The sequence below is a fragment of the Zerene cesonia genome, chromosome 10 (genome assembly GCF_012273895.1).
Source record: "Zerene cesonia ecotype Mississippi chromosome 10, Zerene_cesonia_1.1, whole genome shotgun sequence".
In the NCBI taxonomy this organism is placed as follows: Eukaryota; Metazoa; Arthropoda; class Insecta; order Lepidoptera; family Pieridae; genus Zerene; species Zerene cesonia.
In genome coordinates, this window is record NC_052111.1 from 2486364 (window position 1) to 2505324 (window position 18961).

At 31.0% G+C, this 18961-nt stretch overlaps 3 protein-coding genes across 3 annotated transcripts in view; 1 reads left to right on the forward strand and 2 right to left on the reverse strand.

Moving 5' to 3' along the window:
• Positions 1-3352, forward strand: part of LOC119829304 (poly(U)-specific endoribonuclease homolog) — a 4903-nt gene extending 1551 nt beyond the window's left edge. The window contains exons 2-6 of the mRNA XM_038351758.1: positions 333-444; positions 632-716; positions 1233-1385; positions 1750-1838; positions 2969-3352. Coding sequence (XP_038207686.1) covers positions 333-444; positions 632-716; positions 1233-1385; positions 1750-1838; positions 2969-3205 — 676 coding nt within the window. The 3' untranslated portion in view covers positions 3206-3352. The remainder of the gene's footprint in view (positions 1-332; positions 445-631; positions 717-1232; positions 1386-1749; positions 1839-2968) is intronic.
• Positions 3353-3784: 432 nt separating this feature from the next.
• Positions 3785-12526, reverse strand: LOC119829303 (5'-nucleotidase domain-containing protein 3). The gene is made up of 9 exons (XM_038351757.1): positions 12150-12526; positions 11704-11879; positions 11150-11377; positions 9655-9789; positions 9095-9252; positions 8583-8769; positions 7309-7449; positions 5907-6058; positions 3785-5331 (listed from the first exon to the last, which is right to left on the reverse strand). Exons 1-9 carry the CDS (start codon positions 12298-12300, stop codon positions 5127-5129), a joined length of 1533 nt encoding a protein of 510 aa, XP_038207685.1. The 5' UTR covers positions 12301-12526; the 3' UTR covers positions 3785-5126.
• Positions 12527-13592: 1066 nt separating this feature from the next.
• On the reverse strand, positions 13593-18208 carry LOC119829655 (poly(U)-specific endoribonuclease homolog). Its single transcript, XM_038352272.1, has 7 exons — positions 17931-18208; positions 16365-17298; positions 15807-15918; positions 15558-15642; positions 15340-15483; positions 14556-14644; positions 13593-13902 (listed from the first exon to the last, which is right to left on the reverse strand). Exons 1-7 carry the CDS (start codon positions 17977-17979, stop codon positions 13669-13671), a joined length of 1647 nt encoding a protein of 548 aa, XP_038208200.1. The 5' UTR covers positions 17980-18208; the 3' UTR covers positions 13593-13668.
• Positions 18209-18961: the final 753 nt, after the last annotated feature.

The window sequence follows — 18961 nt, forward strand, 5'->3', positions numbered from 1 at the left end:
CGTTGGAAAGGTCTTGGGCGTCGTGAGGTTTATAGCAAAGAAAATTCCGGAAAAATTTCAACAGAAAAGCGGGAAAATATTTTTTTACATACAGCCATCTGGTGGCGAAACGGAGTTCGCCGGGTTTGCTAGTTGTTTATAATTATTATAACAACACGATTTCATTAGGTATTAACTATCGTATAAACTTAAATGGTCGATACTTACTTAATTACCTAAATATTTTTGATGAAAAATTCGCTATCTACTGTACAATATATGCATGAGCATTCATTAATTTTTGGTCATTTTTTGTGTAATTTAAAGCGATTTACCAAATCATTGTTTTGCAGTCTCTTGAGCGTGCCCGAGAATGTTTGGAATGGGCCGACGATAAGACCGTTCGCCGCTTTGTTCGATAATTATCACAAGAACGTGATTAGGCCAGAGTTCGTAACACCCAATGTAAGTACCTTAAATTATCAATACAAAATAACTTAAGTAAGACATGTATTGAATGTTGTATTTCAAGCAGATTATTCTTAGTTAGGTGCCTTATTTATTTTCATTGTGATATTGATAGTACCTACCTACCTGTTTTGTTAATATAGGAAAAAATTAAAAAATGGTTTTTTTTTATTTCTCATTGCAGGAAGAGACTGAACAAATCACTTACATCAACACAATTCTCGCCACAGGTCCCATTAGGAGTCTGATGAATTTTCTGGTTAGCAAGGGTGGGTGCAGCGTATTATATTTTAAATATTAACTTGATATTCTATAATAGCAGTAGTTTGCAAAAATAATAAGTTGATAACAATGTACCTTATATTATTATGTAAATCGGCATTGGTCTAAAAGTTACTGTAATTACTGTCATTACTCTAAATGTCATAGTAATAGACTTTATAAGTTTTGTCACTGATCAAAATTGATTGTATACACATCATTATTCTACTACGACGTCATCACATAGTCTATCGTTTTAATTAATTTTCTCTTAAATATGCGACATAGAAATAAACTGATATATTAGGTATGTGTGATGATAGAAAAATTAAGAAATGGTGTTATTTTTTCATGGTCTTATAAACAATGAAATGTTGGCAATTTGAGATACATTTCTTGTACAAAGTTATATATTTTATCGTATAAAGACTTCCTCGATAAATAGGCCCATCCAACCTAATGGTATTACACAACTAAAAAAACATTTCTGAATTTAGTGAAGATAAGTAAATATATATTGTCAGGTCTCAATCAAATGAATGAATACAATGAACAAGTTGACATATTAAAGAAAATTTGGTTCACGAAATACGCTCGTCACTGGACTGGTCTTTGCAAATGCAGCTGCGCTTTTGAAAACATCTTCATGGCCGAACTCAAGTCAAATGATGTTTTAGGTAAGTAAATAAAAAAATGTTTTTTGTGTGAGAGAGGTAGCTTACGCATCAGAATAATACATGAGGTATAGAAATACTTACCTATGCCCTTGGGTTTCGTCCGCAGTTGAAACTGTTTATAGGCACAGCAAGTCCATTATAGAATCATTACCAAACTGTAATAAAAACATTATTCTTGAAATTAACTAGGATTATCTTAAGACAAAGCTGTTAAAAGCACAGTACCAACCAACGATCCTCCTAATTGTGAATATTCTACTATTTAAAATAGTAATGTCGGTTTAACAGTCACGTGCGTTCAGTGTTATAATATGTAAACTATCATATTTTCTCACTATCTTTACTATTTCAATTCGTGTTTCAGGTCTCCACAGCTGGTTGTTCTTTGCCAAACGAGAAATGGATCATAAAGCTAACTACTTGGGCTATATTGATAAACTCGACTTATCTGGAGTAAGTTGTACAATCTAAACGAAGTTTATACTCATCTTTATCCTAGTTTAATATTTAAAACGTTTCGCCGGATTATGTTAAGCAATTAACTTAGCGTTTGTAGGCCATAACTGCTGATTCAATTTTGATTAATTAAGTATAGTAGATGTCAATATAGATATGCGACAGACGACAAACTTGAGAAATTAAAATGCTTCTTAGTTTAATTTTTAGTTTTATAGCATTGAAATGCTTTATAATATTATTTTCTTGCTTCTTAGTTTATTTGATATAAATGGGCTCCGAAACTACTGGATCAATTTGAAAAATTTTCACTAGCATAATGTTTATTTCTAAGCGATATGTTATGTTTTATTTTGTTTTAATCACGGGTCAGGTCAGTCGGAGTTGGGACTAGCGGCTAGTATTGTGTTATGCAGCATATATAAATAAATCAAAACCTTTGCCATTGTCAAACACTGACCAATCTTACGTAGGCTTCACAAGTAGAGTCTATAATGTTGCGCACATTAAATTAAATTTATAAATTCAACCATTACTCACGTTTGATGACAGCTATGAATCGTAAGACTTAATTAAGAATAGTGATCTCATTGCAATGAGTTAAATTGGAACTTTACTAGCCACGTTTTAGAATTTATTGACAAAACGCAGACGCAGAGATTAAAATTACATTAAAATTGCGTAGTTAAAATGTGACATACGATAGACGTTGTTCGCTGAAAAATTAAAACCTAACTACAGATATTTATAAATAAAAGGTTTTTTTATTCACCAAATATTAAGTTCTTCACGATTCATAGAATGTACCTAACACAATAAGAAAGTAGTCATTGTGTGCAAATATTTTTAAATATATGGTGGTTAAAACCCGCAGTATTATTACAATTATGTGAAAGATTGTGGGGATAAGGATAAGGAAACGCGAAAGCTTGTATATTTTATAAATTATTTAAAAATATAAATGTGTATGAGTAAATTACCTAGATGCGTAAATTAAATAAAAGTCCTTTTTAAAAAAAACAACATATTTAAAAAATCATGATAATTAGCTACCTATATTCTGTTTTTCTTTTTTGCTGCTGACTCAAAAAATAACCAATTTTACGCTAACTTTTCCTCTGTTACAGAAAGGACTTATTCTCAAGCAACACTCTATCCTGAGCGAAACCAAAGATGCGCCGGAAATCACGATGTTTGTTGGCACATCACCGGAGTTAGAAACCGCCTTGTATACTCTGTGCTTCATGGCGCGCCCTGACAGGCCGTGCAAATTGCGCTACAATAACGTTCCGTTTACCATCCAAACCAAAACTTTGAAATCTGATAATGTTATTCTCATTGACACTGCGTACCCTGTGTTTTAATTTTATTTGTAATCTATGATAATGTGTATTTAGTGATAAAGAAAATCACAATTTTGTAACTACTTTTAATGGTTACCGTTAAAATATCAAAACTGTACAATTAAATATAATGTTAATAAAATTGCTGAATTGTAAGTACTACTTAGACTGCATCTTTTCCTTTTACCCATTTCGTATAGTTTGAACAGCTACGCCAATAACTACACAATATCTTCTTCCTTGTCGTATCACTCTTGACAGAGCGGTCGTGGTCATCATGAGGTATCAGACAATATAGACGAACCCAAACCCAAAGTTGCTTTAATTTTCTCAGGTATTTTTCATGAATTGATGTTAAATTAAAGAAAAGGCGGCTATACTCCATAAAATATTCAAATTAAAAGTATTTTAATTTTTTTAGTAGACGTGAACTCATTAATAAATTAATGCGGACTAAATTGGAACTTGATCTACAACGACTAAAGCATGCATATTCAACAGCGAAGTCTATCTCCATTAACTACCATTAATTACTTTCCGCGAAAACCAATCGAATTAAAAGTGGGTCTGTAGCGGCAGTCGTAAATGATTCAAACAACATGTTTATACGCAATGTTTTATTGTATAATTAGATGGCACAATAATGTTATCTAAGGTCACAATTAAACTACGATCTATAACAGAGATTTGCAATAGGCTAAAAATTGATTAAAAAGTATGTAACACAAGTTTTAATGTTTCAAACAAGCACACCTGTGGATGACTAAAACTCATTAGTAACAAATATATAATTGCTACAGTACATGTTTATTGGTGGCAATAATTAACATTGGAGTATAATCAATTGTTACTAAAAATAATCCTAATCTATATAAAAAATCAACAGACTATAATATATACTATGCTAAATTAAACGGCAAGATCATTATTTATAATATTGACCAATGATTGACAACAATGAACTATAAGATAAAATTTAATGTATATTTTACACCGACTTTAAAAACTTCACGTATATCGACTATTTTCGAAATAAATGCCTTTAAACAAAATACAATATAATTTTTTCTGAGATACAAAAACTTTCAATTAAAAAAAATCGTAACAACAGATTTTAACGAGGTTTATATTTATATGAAGAACACTATTATATTAAAGTGATTCATGAAAAAAACATTACTGATATGTTGTTTAGGTTTCGTTATTTCAGTTTCCTTAATTCTATGTGTTTTCTGATAAACAATATCTGACTAGAATTCCGGCAGATTAGCAATAAACTAATTAAAACATAAAACAAATAATGCCAAATCCCTATTTACACATGTTTGTCATATTGTTGTATTTTTTAATGTATTACAGACTTATTAACAAAAGCGTTTAGGAAATGCATTTAATAGGAAGCATAAGCAAAAAGTAAAAATAAAATCAAAATCTCTGAGCAGTTATGACATGATATATGGATCACAAATTTATCTTTTTTAATATACAATTTGTAAGGAGATGTAAACAAATTAAAAATTATATTACAAATAGGCGTACTTTGGAGGCGGGTTTCCAGACTATAAATCGATGACTAAAAATTTTTATGCTACTAAAAATGATCAAGAATCCGTTCTTAGGTTTTAAAACATATTGGCCCTTATTAATTATATTAACATGATCCTTCATTAAAAACATTTGTCTTTCTTTCATGATTTTTACAAACTATATACATTACTCAATACACAACTTTAAAAAAAAGCCTATGAATATAAATAACACAAGTAGACATAAAAAATAAAAACCAACAAAGAGTATACGTTTAGATTCGTTGTTACACTTATTGGGGCTAAACCCGTGTTAATAGGTTCACTTAATTATAAATAGAATATTCTCAGAAATACTGTGCGCGTCCATAATGCAAATTATACTGTTCGTTGTACTGTCTCAGTTGTATCTTATTCTATACGAAATAAGAGCCATATTCGTGTGGCATGACGCCACGTCGAGGATAGAATGTGTGTGTCAGCGAGTAGTTGAGTAGATTCCTTATATTCGAGGTGTATATATCGGCGAAGCGGAACAAACGCCGTGAGAAATAGGTGGGGTTGTGGTATGTGCGGAATACACTGCCGAATTGTGGGTTGAACACAGACTTCGTTGCGTTTCTGCAAATAAAAGTTAGTAATAATAGACAATAATAAGAAAAACGAAGCCAAGAATCTACATTTTTTGAGAAACTCTTTTTTAGGCAACTAGATTATCTAGTATAAATACTACAATACGTCTAAATATATCCATATTATTTCTTTAACTACTAATGTAATGAGGAAAGATTTATATGTCAGAATGTTTGTGTGTTGTGTGAATGTTTTCACACAAAAACTAACTAATGGACAGATTTAAAAAATTCTCCTTGGCCATTAGACTTGGCCATTGCAACTTCACTAAGGCTATATATGCACCCCAGGCGAAGCCGGGGCGAACAACTAGTGACTAATAAAACACTAAGTAGATACAGAAATCAATATGCTGTACTGATTATAGAGGCACACTAACGATATTTATACTTCGAATCGGAATACATTGAAACGTGATTTGCACTGAAAAAAAAAATACATGTTATAAGTAACTAAATCGCAATTTTTTTCTTATGAAACTTGTGAGCTTCTAAAGAGATTAAAATTTCAATCTCTGTGATTGTGACAAGTAACAAGATATTATAACTATATTGTATTGTTACCTGAGAAAGTCCCTCTCCGCCATCCATTTTTCAATAACTTCAACCGCTTCTGGGTCTTTGTAATCTTGATGGTCTTCAATGAGCTGCGTCAACATTTGCAACCAATTGGCGTTCTGCTTGAATGTTTCCATATTTAACGTGTTTATCTCATGCTGGAAAAATAAAAACAAATTAAAACTAATACATGTTTCAACAATGAACAATTCAGCGCCATACGCAGGGGCGGGACTTAGGCGTTTGGTTCTCTTCTGATCTGAGGTTTCGTGAACATATAATACAAACATGGTAAAACAGCATACAGAAACCTTGGATTTGTTTTAAGACAGGCTAAAGAGTTTACCAACATTACTACACTTAAAGTCCTATATAACGCGTTAGTAAGAAGTCGTTTGGAACATAATGCAGCAATTTGGGCTCCATATGAGGACAAATACAATTTAATGTTAGAACGGATACAGAATAAATTCATGAGACATTTATATTTCAAAATTTATGGGGTATATCCTTTTTATCCACTGATGTATCCTACCTTATTTGTATTGGGTATGGTGGGGTACAACCAATTAAGTGTACGTCGGGATTTTTCGCTTGCCGTTTATATTATAAGTCTTTTGCGTGGTAAAAAACAGAACTCAAGACTGCTGGAATGTCTGAGTTTTTATATTCCAAACCGAACCGCATGGAGGCGGCACCGCTCGCCACTGCTGCTGATACCCACAGCACGGACTAACCTCCTTGCCAAAGCACCCATGGTAAGAGCAATCCGCATTGTTAATGAAGCGCACGAAAGAACTGACCTATTTCATTGTCCCGCGAGTGAATTCGCAAGGGTGTTATTACATTTAAGCTGTTATAGTTAGGAAATATATTTTAGTTAATTATGTATCTAGTATTTAAGTTAGTTAAGTTTGTTGAAAAATTATTATTTTTTTTTTGTATCACTGTCGCATTGGGCTTGTCCTGTTATGGCAAGTGATTTTTTATAAATAAATAAATAAATAAAAAATGTTAGCATCTGTGAAGATTGTTTTTTTAACAAAGAAGGAATTTGTTCTCTACACTATTCTATCTACCTATTTTATTTTCTTCCATTATCGAAGAACATTACAGCTTACTAGTAATAATAAAATGTATTTTTGTATATATATTTATATATATATATATATATATATATATATATATATATATATATATATATATATATATATATATATATATATATATATATATATATATATATATATATATATATATATATATATATATATATATATATATATATATATATTATCAAAGGGTGGATGAATTTAGTAACCCATTTCAGTAGTTCCTAAGATTACCGCTTACAAAAAAAACCAAACTCTTCAGCTTTATATTATTAGAAAAATTTGTTAGATATTACCGTCAATTCGTTAATAATAGCTCCCGTTCTCCAACCATGTTCCAGAGTGACGTCAGCCAAGTCACTATAAGGGTGGTCACCAAAGTACAACACCTGGTGGCCACTCCATCCCGTTAGGTCCTGCAGCTGTTTTACTGTACCCTGAAGACATACAAATATTTAAATAATAACTGGAGCCTTTACATTTAACTTAACCCTTAAATATGAGATACTCGACCCGGCTCCGCCCAGATATCGAAATTCCTGTTTTATCCCAAGGGCGCATTTTATCGGGATAAAAAGTATCCTATCACCCAAATTAGCTCATACCCTGTCTTGTATACCAAATTTCATCAAATTCCGTTCAGTAGTTTCAGCGTGACTGACGAACAAACATCCAAACACATTTATAATATTAGTCATCCAACTTTCACATTTATAATATTAGTGTAAAGTATGATAGTGTGATTCATTTGTTTTATTTCAATTTTCAATGTGAAGAAGGTTGATTAAGGCCAGTGTGACGCTTGTTATTTTTGATCGATTGTTTTGTTTCGAGATTCGAGTTTATTTTGAGAAAAAAATAGTAATTTGATACAGTACTTAGTACAGTAGTTCTAAAGCTGTGCCCGTATATGTACATTGTAGCAATTATTTTTTTAATATTTTAATTAATATAAATTAAGTGTCATGTTATTTGTTCGCGATGGACTATGAAGTTTAATCGAATTTGAACACCGTGTGCGGTTTGATCCAACGAAAAAGATAGGATACTTTATATTATTTCAACCACGATAAATTAAACTACCCGGGCGTACAGCTAGCAGACTTATAAGTAATATAATGTTCATTAACAAGTAATAGTTACATCATATTATTTGTATTTTAAAGCCACAGCATATTAGGTATCTACCGATTCAGGTTTCCATATTGAATTACAACATGACAACTATGAAGATGTAATTATTTGGTTCATAATATAATTATTGATTCAAATGTTATACTTTTGTTACAGCTACCGATATTGTTATCATGTGGATAATAATAATTTCATAATACTCTTTTTATTGAAACATCAGGGTACTCAGGCCTTAATAACATATACATATAACAAATCCATAGGAACACCGTACTTATATTATAACTGCGAAAGTGACTGTGTCTGTCTGTGTTTTTTTTCACTTCCGAAGCACTGAACCGATTTCGATGAAATTACGTACAGAGTTACCTGACATCATAATTTTATATCTATAATAAATAAATCCAGATTTAAAAAGAATAATTATTATCTTTACCTCGTAATATATAATTCCTTTTTCTAACGATGTCACTTTTTCCCAAATGTGTGTGTTAGCGTTTTTATCGAAAACCCGTATCGGTCGCGAGACTTCGGTGAAAAATTTCGGCTTGTTCGCATTGACTATCACTACATCGAAATATTCTCTCCAATCGTGGCCCACGAGCATCTCCATCCCTGCATTACTGAAATTATAATGCAAGGAATATATGTAGTAATAATTATTTATATTTGACAAAAAAACTAAACCACACTGATTATCATAACTGAATTTAAACGGCATGACGAGGTGGGCTGGCGCCCGCTAAATAATAAAAATTTCGATTTCAAATATAAAAAAAATCTTAAAAATCCGTTCACCCAGTTAAAAGTAATGAGGTATTAAAAGTTATATAGAAAATTTATGAATAAATACATTCAGTGCTATAATATAATATGTACTTGTTTTTTTTTTTTTTTATAACATGAACACATTTTTGGAAGAAATAAAAATACTAAAATATAACATACACAAAGTGAAAAGGGCTGTTTGTGACAAGGAAGAGCTTCTTTCCACACTCCTGTAGAAGTTGAAAATATTTCTTTAGGTCCGAGTTTGGTCTGATGTACTCTTCCACATTTTGGGCAACAATTTTGTGCATAATGGGGTGACAGCTCTGTACAGAGTTCTGGAAATAAAATCGATTTATGCGTTTTAAAACACAAGGAATTCTCGTCTCGGACATACACGTCATCTTGAAAATTTAAATTCAAACTTGTTTATTAATTCAAACACTTAACCTATCCTTACAGCTTACAGCTTAGTACATTAAGCAGTATAAACATATTTCATTAGAATACAAAATGTTTATAAACTTCAATTTAAAATATTATTAAATTAAATTAGGACAACACGAAATGCAGCAGCCTTCAAATAAAATAAAGAATTATCAAAATCGGTTAACTCAATCGATAGTTCTGAGGTAACAAACAAAAACAAAGAATACAGTCGAATTGAACCTCCTTCTTTTTTGAGGTTGGTTAAAGATATGTATCAATAAAAAAAATGTTAGAATAAGTAATTTATTCACCTTTACATCCAAAAAGAGAATTTCAGGATGGTAGTCAATGTGGTTCTTGTTGAAGTATTCAGCCACATTACAGAGTAATCCCATTTCAGGTACAGAAAATAAATCGGCTAAATGTACCATTTTCGCCCTATTGGTCTAAAAACATAATAAAACTTTGGTTAATTATAAGTCCTGTTTATAACAATTTGTTATACCCTAAAACTTATCTAAATATCTTAGTATTCATAAGTTGTAATGGATACACTCAAAAAGCACTGAATTCGCTCACGAAAGCAACATTATTTCAGAGCAACATGAGTAATATTTAAACGATTTTATAAATCATATGGATTTATAAAATCGTTTAAATATTACTATTTACACGTTAAAATAGGCTCGAGGACCGAAATAGATTACGATGTGGTCAGTGGTCATTGAATGATTTTCGCGACGAAATTAGTTTCCTATTTCTAATGAAAATTTACTTTACAGACTATAAAATCGTAGGCAGGTACATTTCAGTCGGTAAATATTTACCCAATACACAGATGGCATCATTTACCATCCTCATAAATCATACGATGTATGACATATCATGGCCCATGATATAATTTGCAAAAGGGGAACACACAAATGAATGATTGCTTACAAGTGCACTCATTATAAACATCAATACATAGAGTATACAAGCTTCAGTTATACTAACAAAGAGATAACAAATTTGTATTCTAGGCAATCATTATTATTTTTTTAATATATGCTTAAATCATATCAATTGACGGAATTTATTTTGAGTGTCTTAGAAGTTATCTCAACAAAAAACATGATGATAAGATAAGTACAAATAAACTAATGGTATTTAATTATTAAGATTATTTGAATACCTTTTTTTATTCTAAATAGTATTGTGAAATATTTATGTAGATTTTAGAATATGGTTAGATATATGATATTATTATGATTTAAAAAATCTAAAATATAATCTATTTTAGATTTTTTAAATCCATACTTATAGTCTTACTAGCTGTGTTCCATGCTTTCACCACATTTTACATGATGTTATATATATAGATTTCTTTCCCCCACAAATTGGACTAACTTCAACTGTCAAAATTTCACAAATCAGTCCTGTAGTAAATGAGACTAACTGTATCATGTTCAAACAAGCTAACTCTATAGCAATCTATCTATCATAATCTTATGATTAATACTGCAAAATTTTAAATAGTTGTTAATGAAACCTTGAAAAAAAAAGTATGTATAATAGTATTATATATTTTAACCAATTAGCGGGATTCATTTGTATAATATAGCTAATTTTATATATTACTTGCTGACATGACAAACATTATGTCAGGACACCCCTGTAATTTAGGGTATAAAAAATAGTTTACAACCCTTCAAACTCAATTCTGAATAAACCTACACAAAAACAAATAATAAAGCTGTTTCCAAAGAGTTAGGTAACACACACTAACACACAAAATAATTTCATTTTACTGTAAAAATTTATTACCTTATGTGCTCTGGTATCTCCTTCAACATAAGCTATTGGTATGATTCTGTTTCTATACATTTGTAGCACTTCATCAGTAGACACAGGCGTCAAACCTCTATACACAGCGCCAAATTGTATTTGCATAAATGAGTCAAGTTTCAAGAGCAAACCTTTTTCAATATCATAGTGCAATCCACGAACTGCAAAATTTGGCTTGTACTCTAATTTTGATATTCCCGCTGGGTACTGCAATATAGTTTTATTATGTATTTAGTTAAAAGTTCACTTATTTATATAAATTGATCTAAAGTTGATATTTGATGTCTATGACAATAAACTTACAATAAAATTTAGATTCTAAAAACTAAACTGCACTCAGAACTCACCTCTAGTTCCTTAGGAAGATGATGGAAAATACAATTTATTTAGTAAGCACTCAATTATCATAAAGATTTAAGTGCATACATAGAAAATATTTAAAAAAATATGGCTTTAATTTGATTTTAGAATCTTTAATTTTAGATAAACTCATGGTTAATGCTTCTTTTGAACATTAGGTGAGTATAACTTACTTTATACTTTTCCAACAGCATATCTCTTCCAAGATTGTACAGCAAATGTTCCAGGGATGGTTTGTAATGAGCCAGGGTATAATCATAATCAAACCCATAGACTTTTACCTCAGATAAATCTAGTTCATTGCATGCAAACACACCCTGTGGATTTACATCTTGAGGCAGTTTTTTAGCTAGAAAAACATAATATCTTTGAAAAACATATTGCTCCAGGTTTCTTTATCTTTATTATATGAAAGATAGAATATTGAATTTCCTGATTTAACCCGATTTTATCCTATTGGTTACCCAAAAAAGGACTAGACTAGATTAATAATCAATTGGTTATTATTTTACAGAGAGCTATTAACTTATAACACGGTAAATTAATTGCGTCTGGCTGCCGTTTTATTGTAGAAATGAATTGATATAATACAGAATAAAATATATATTAAAGTACTTACATTTACATTTCAACTTCGTACGACAATACGCCTCATTCAAAAGTTCTCTGGTTGAGAAGTTTTTGGTCGAAACAAAAACATAACTGGCACCATCTTTATGTGATAAACTGCGTTTTAATTTAAGAAATCTACCAACACGTGTAAAATACATATTTATTGGGAGTAAAAATAACACAATATGCTCAAAAAAAAATTAAATTGATATTTGTGCGCATAACATAATACTTCTTAAGAGGTGCCGTAAATATTTTTTTATAAAATTAAGACGATCGGTAGCATTTTAAAATTTAAACGTTAATGGTTGCATAACGAAAATAGTTCGTTACAATCTCCATTTAAAAACTAAATTCACGTGCATACCACTCCGAAAACATTATTTACTGGCTGTCAAATCACAAATGTCAATTGTCAATAAAATATGTCATACTGCATATTATCACTTCACTTTCACGGCAATAGGGTTACTCCATAGATTATACACTATATACTGGGGCTACTCCATAGATAAGACACTATATACGGGTAGGGTTACTCAGAGGGTATGCGGGGGTTATGCGCTTGTTATTGTGCTGCGGGGATTGCAGTATGTAGCCATCACTGAATTTAGGAAAGTGTTATCGCATTCAGCGAGATTGCATCCTAAATTTAGAAGTCAGGAAGGTTTCCGTCTGAGTGAATCATTTAGAATCCTAATTAGAAATGCATTTATCGAGATGACTTGGCTTATTTAGATATTGACACTTGTCTTTTATAAAATAGCCCAATATTTCAGAGTTATTTTTTGTCATTATTGTGATTATGCGATTACACTTTTATAAATTTTGCGACTAAAATAACTCGGCAAAATAAAGTGCAGCGTAATAAGCACTATTACTTTTAATTTCTGTATGTGTGTGATCGATCTCAGGCTTATATAATACTAGCTGCGCCCTGCGGTTTCACCCGCGTAAGTCCGCATCCCGTAGGAATATCGAGACAAAAAGTTGCCTATATGTTATTCCAGTTGTGCAGCTGTCTACGTACCAAATTTAATTGCAATCGGTTCAGTAGTTTTTGCGTGAAAGAGCATCAAACACACACACACATCCTTACACACTTTCGCATAATAATAATAGTAGGATTAGTAGGATTATATTAGAACCGCGGTAATTTGGCCCCTGACTTATTCGGTGCCCCTATTCATTCCACATTCTATAGCTGTCATTAAATATAATTATACACCGAAAATCCTAACTAAATATGAATAAAAAGTCACTTGATAAAACCGACCAATAAATTGTACTCTAAAAATTGTATCTAAGTAGCTAGTAGCTATACAAAGTTAAAAAAGGTACCTCTTCACGTAAATAAGAGAACACAATTGTAATAATTTTGCTTTAATGAATAATGACTCGATTTAAAATACACATAAAGAGATACAAATGAAATAATAAAATTGTTTAAAAATGAGTATGTTTTTCACATAAATAAGTAGAGATGTTCAGAGATGTTTTATTATTGTCAAATGCTTTCAATTGAATTAAATTTGAGGATAAGCACTCCCTATGTAATTTTTGCTGCGATATCTAAATTTGTACGTAACAATATTGACGTCGTTATTTGCAAGCTTCAATTTGCAATCGTTTTCCACCCGTGTGACATAACATAGCGTGTATAGTGCGATTTCTAATTCTGGGGAAGTTCCTATAAACATTGCGCCCACTGGTTTAATGACACCTTGCTGATCGAAGTGTATTTTCATGATAGTGCCTTTCTGTGGATTAAATAATAATTTTAATAAGAAATCTTAATTGTACTTTGGGGACTTAGAGACGAGTAAGATTATAATATTATGTATAATAATTACATCTAGAATAATTGAATAATCTATTTTTTTTTAATCATTATTTTTTCACTAAAACTAAACTACCTGCGGATTGTCAGCACTAGATCAAAATAAAATGGGTCCACATGGGAGCCACCTGTTTTCAAATAAAAAAAGAATCATCATAATCAATTCACCCATTATAAAATTATTAGGTAACAAACTCAAAAAATACAGTCGATCAATTCGACTTCTTCTTTTTTTGAAGTCGGTTAAAAAGCCATAAGATGAATAGTATAAAACTTGTACTTGGCAATTCCTGCTATTTTTAATGGCTTCATTTCATAAAACGATTCTGAAGTCGTACTGTTTTTTTGTCTTGATACCACACTGGACGCTCGTTCCGGCTCCGCCCGGATAAAAATATTTCTGTTTGATCCTAAGGGGGCATTTGATCGAGATGAAAAGCATCCTATCCCCAGTCAGCTGTAGGTACCAAATTTCATCAAAAGCCGTTCAGTAGTTTCAGTGTGATTGATGGACAAACATTCAAACAAACAAACTTTCACATTTATAATATTAGTGAGATTGTATGTACTTACATCGCCAAGGTTTATATATTTCAGATATCCCAAGTAATTCGCTCTATTTGCTGCTTCTTCCTTGGAGAAGTATATCCAATTGTGTAAGCCTGTAAAATTGATTGACTTTCACTTTAAATCGAATCTAACCGATTTATTCGTAGAATCTAACGCTGATCCTTCTCAAACTAATTTTTACACGGTAATTAATGTAGTCAGTATTGGTTTTCATTTTAAAAAAGTAATTAGTTTAGAGTCAAGCCACAAAAACTTTAAAATAACAGTTGATTGGTAACACGCTGAATTATTTTTCAAAACATACAAATCTTAATCTGTATCTTTCGATCTACAATTTCCAAAACATAATTAACTAGCTTTTTGTCGGCGGTTTCGCCCGCGTAGTCGAAGGAAAAGATAGACGATTCAGAGGTTTAGGCGTCAAGAAGAGACAGGCAGACAAAGTTACTTACTCGTTTATTATATTAGTGGGGAAGTAGAGTTTATTTATCTCTTTTATATATATTTATATTTAATTTTTAGTTTTATAGTATTGACATGCTTCATAAATGAGAAATTTTGGAAGTGCTCAAATATTTTCTATTCTTTCAAAATTTCTCATATATATTTATATTGTTAATGTTAATATCAATTTTGGTACGGTCTATGAGTTTAGCAGTTGTTTTAAAGTTGTTCTTTTATAAAATTTAAAAAAGGAATAAAATTCATCATCATAAGTGAGCCTGGTTCATTATTTTCTCCCAGGTCTCTGGGTCTTTAGCCCGGGTTCATATAAGAAATTGCTTACCCAATATTTGGTCATTTTTCAATTCTGATACAAATACGTGTTCAAATCCGGAGCTACTGATCTTTCCCATTCCTCTCGAGTATAGTCCAAACCATAATTGCTTCAGAAAATCTCTCTGTTGGCGAGGATCTTGGCTTACTTGGCCTATAATCAATACATATTTATCATATTAGACATTCAAGGATATAACTATTTTTTAAGAAACTTGTAATAGTCACCTTTTTCCTTTAAAAAGTTCATTAAGTAACGAATTACCGACGTCGACATGATAGCGTCCATAAACGCATTTTCTTCATTTCTTTCCTGAAAATAAAGAACTAAAAAATATAATAAAGGTATATTTGAAAATTAATTTACCGCCAATTCTGTTAAGGGGAAGATCAAACAACTTTTTGATCAAAAAATTTTTAAACTTAATTTACTTAATATTAGGTTATTAAATTAGTCACATAGTGGAAAAAACTAACCTGAGCCGTTACATATTCATTCACTAAAGTATCCCTCTCGTAATTATCTAAAAGCGGTACGAATTTCTGAATTGTCGGTATATTCCATGCTTCAGGTGATATAGTGAGTAATCTGCAAACATCATCAATAAATTTCTAGTCTAAATATGTTAGCAGTGTCATTTGATTCATGAAAAACTAAAAATACAGGGGCAGAACTTGGTGGGACATTTTTCATGGATTATTAATAAAGTTATGTACTTTAAATGCATACAATAATCTTTTAAATGTATTGTGCTAATTGCTCATTTCTTGTTTATATTAATAAATTTGTGATTTAAGTACCGACTTTACCAACATTTTTAGCAAATTGACCGCTTACACATCCTCTTCTCACTAAAGCTATGAGATCATCATTTTTTTAAACTTTCGTTTGAGGCAAGCTTGGCTTCAATTTGAATTTGCTTGGGATATAGCAAATTTTATTTCGTAATGGTTATTTGAAATGTAGAAAGATTTTTGAGAACCTTGTGAAATTGAATCTTTTTTCGTGGGGCAAATAACATAATAGGTACTTACGGCGATGACGCCTTGTCTTGCTTTTCCTGGGACGTTGTCTTTTCTTGATAATTTATTGTTACATATTTGGCTGCATTGTTTACATCTTTTTTTAGCAGTTCTTCGCTTACTACTTGCAATTCAGCGTCACTTATTGTTGTTGATCCCTGTTTATTGTTATTGTTGTTGTTTAAAATGGCACTAGGTAACACGTTTGGCTTATTTGCAGTACTAGTTGAAACCGTCGGTTTCGGTTTGTTTGTGGGAGAGGCCGGTTGCGGCATTGTATTTTTGGAACCGGATACTATTGAACTCCAAGATCCAGGCTTTGTGGGAGTATTCGTAAATGACCCTTGAGTTGGTTTCACCGTGATTGTTTGAGGAGTAGCAGATGGGTTCTTTAAGATTGAGCTATAGCTCGGTACTTTGGGTAAAGTAGGACCATCTTGCTTACCTTTACCGTCATAGAAATTTATTAAATCTTTCACTTTCCCAGATTGATCATTTTTGTTTTCCATAGGTTTTGGTGTTGTAAAACTTGGAGCCACATAGTCTCTTTTTGGTGGTGTTGACATCTTTTGGGTTGTTCCGATGTTCGTTTGTTTCGTTGTTGGTGAGGACGAAGGCTTAAGTGTTGGATATTGGGGAGCAACGTAGTCTCTTTTTGATGAAGGTTGTGGAGTTTGATTAGTCTGGGGCTTATTATATCCCATCGACGTACTTGTAATCGGTTTTAAAGTTGGAAATTGAGAAGCTACATAGTCCCTTTTATTATTTTGAGGCGATGTTTTATGTAACGGTGCTGAAGAGCTATGTGTAGACTGAGTTGGAGCTGGTGAAGGAGGCCTCAATGTTGGGAATTGAGCATTACTATCCTTATTAAAAGGCGTCACAGGGCCACCTGCTTCATGTAATAAGAAGTCATTGATCGGATTATATCTTTCTTTGTTCCAACCTGGTGAAAGATGTTTATAATTATTATAAAAGCAACATTAAGGCGAATCGTTTTTTTTTTTTAATTTTAGTATATTTGTATTTAGTATTAAATTGGAGTCTATAAAAAAACAAAAACAGACTCCACTATTTCGCTAAAACTTTGGTAATGCATAATGTAAAAATAACAGGATAGATATGAACATTAGATGATATGTAAACTATTATTGGTCAGATTGTGCTCTGCCCTTGACTTATTAACATCTTTAATCGCACGCATATCCAACTGTTTACAAGTGAAATAATTAAATGAATATTCTCTTTCTATAACGAGCATAGTTATGTATAGTAAGTATGCTTAATATTAATTAATGATAAAAAATTTAATTCAAAAAATTGCATACGAAAAATGCATTGGTCCTTAAATACATTTTTATAACAATTTGAATTAAGTGAGTATTAATCAAATTTGCGAAATAATCGATTTTAAAAATTGCCGCGTTTCCAACTACATTTAAACATAAAACAATGGCATTTATAATATATATCCTATAGTATAATATACAATTTACGTATATGTGTAAATTAGATTTTAATATTAAAATGATAATATTATTAAAATAATATAGGTACCTTAGTACAATTTATACTTACATATACTTAGTTGTAGAATAAAACACACGGTAAATGTAATGAGTTTCATTATACTCTTGTTGTATTTATTTCCTTATAGGTTTTTATAAGGAAATCAATAAACGAGTGGCAACTTCGTTATAAGTCTACTTATATTACGAAAATCTATTCACTAAGTGAGAAAGTTTTGCTTGAACTAAAAACACAACTCCAATGATCACTCTCACTTCTTACACTGGTTTTTAAAGTCTATAATCGTCGAGATACAAATTTGACAATGAATGAGACAAGCGCGCGAACACGTCCTCTTGAGTCTTGGCCTTAAGATTAAGACGAAAAGTCATTGAATGAGTAACATTATAAATTATAACAATAAAATATATAAATTACCTATTGAAAAAAAAAGTTTGCGGTAAATAAAAAAAATATTAGTTTAAACATTTTAATTAACAGTTATAACTATTTATTTAAGAATCTACCTAATATTTTAACAAAGAAAATAGCTAATAAAATATTATTATCTATAATTGGTATAAAATAAAAATTGTGATGGACGTTTCAATTTGGTTCTGGTATGTAGATGTATGCCTATTCAATAAATCCATTCAACTTTTTTATTGTGGGTTGCTAATTCACGGCAAGGTCTTACTGTATGTGTAGAAGTCTATCAGCATATCAGTTGTATAAATAAGGTATATACATAAACTGTTTAATTGAATAATAGATATATACTGAAGACTGTACCTTAACTTAACTGCAATTTGTAAGCTCGGATAATGTTAATCAAATTTGTTTTTTCAATTTCTAATTTATACTGTTTTTTTTTTAAAGGTAGTAGGTATTTCATACCATAGAAATATGGATTTAAATAGTTTCCAATAACCTACATACATCTAAGTCAATCTTATCAATCTATATACATCTACAATCTAATGTTTTTAAAGTTAAAGATACATTGTACACTCTCCAGAAGCTATATGAAAGTCAGGTAATTGTCTGACTCGTGTAGGTGAGCGAACGAGATGTTACGTTTTATGCGTGAGAGAGCAAGT

Bases quoted from the DNA above. Each gene is read 5' to 3' on its own strand.
- LOC119829303 (XM_038351757.1), bottom strand. From the start codon at position 12,300: ATGTATTTTACACGTGTTGGTAGATTTCTTAAATTAAAACGCAGTTTA. The intron at 9,253-9,654 runs GTGAATAAATTA...TTTTATTTCCAG, and splicing joins TTCTCTTTTTGGATGTAAAG to AACTCTGTACAGAGCTGTCA. The intron at 8,770-9,094 runs GTATGTTATATT...TTATAATTTCAG, and splicing joins AACAGCCCTTTTCACTTTGT to TAATGCAGGGATGGAGATGC.
- LOC119829655 (XM_038352272.1), bottom strand. From the start codon at position 17,979: ATGAAACTCATTACATTTACCGTGTGTTTTATTCTACAACTAAGTATA. The intron at 17,299-17,930 runs GTAAGTATAAAT...ATCTTTCACCAG, and splicing joins TATTCTACAACTAAGTATAT to GTTGGAACAAAGAAAGATAT. The intron at 13,903-14,555 runs GTAAGTACATAC...TTTAATCCACAG, and splicing joins AATATATAAACCTTGGCGAT to AAAGGCACTATCATGAAAAT.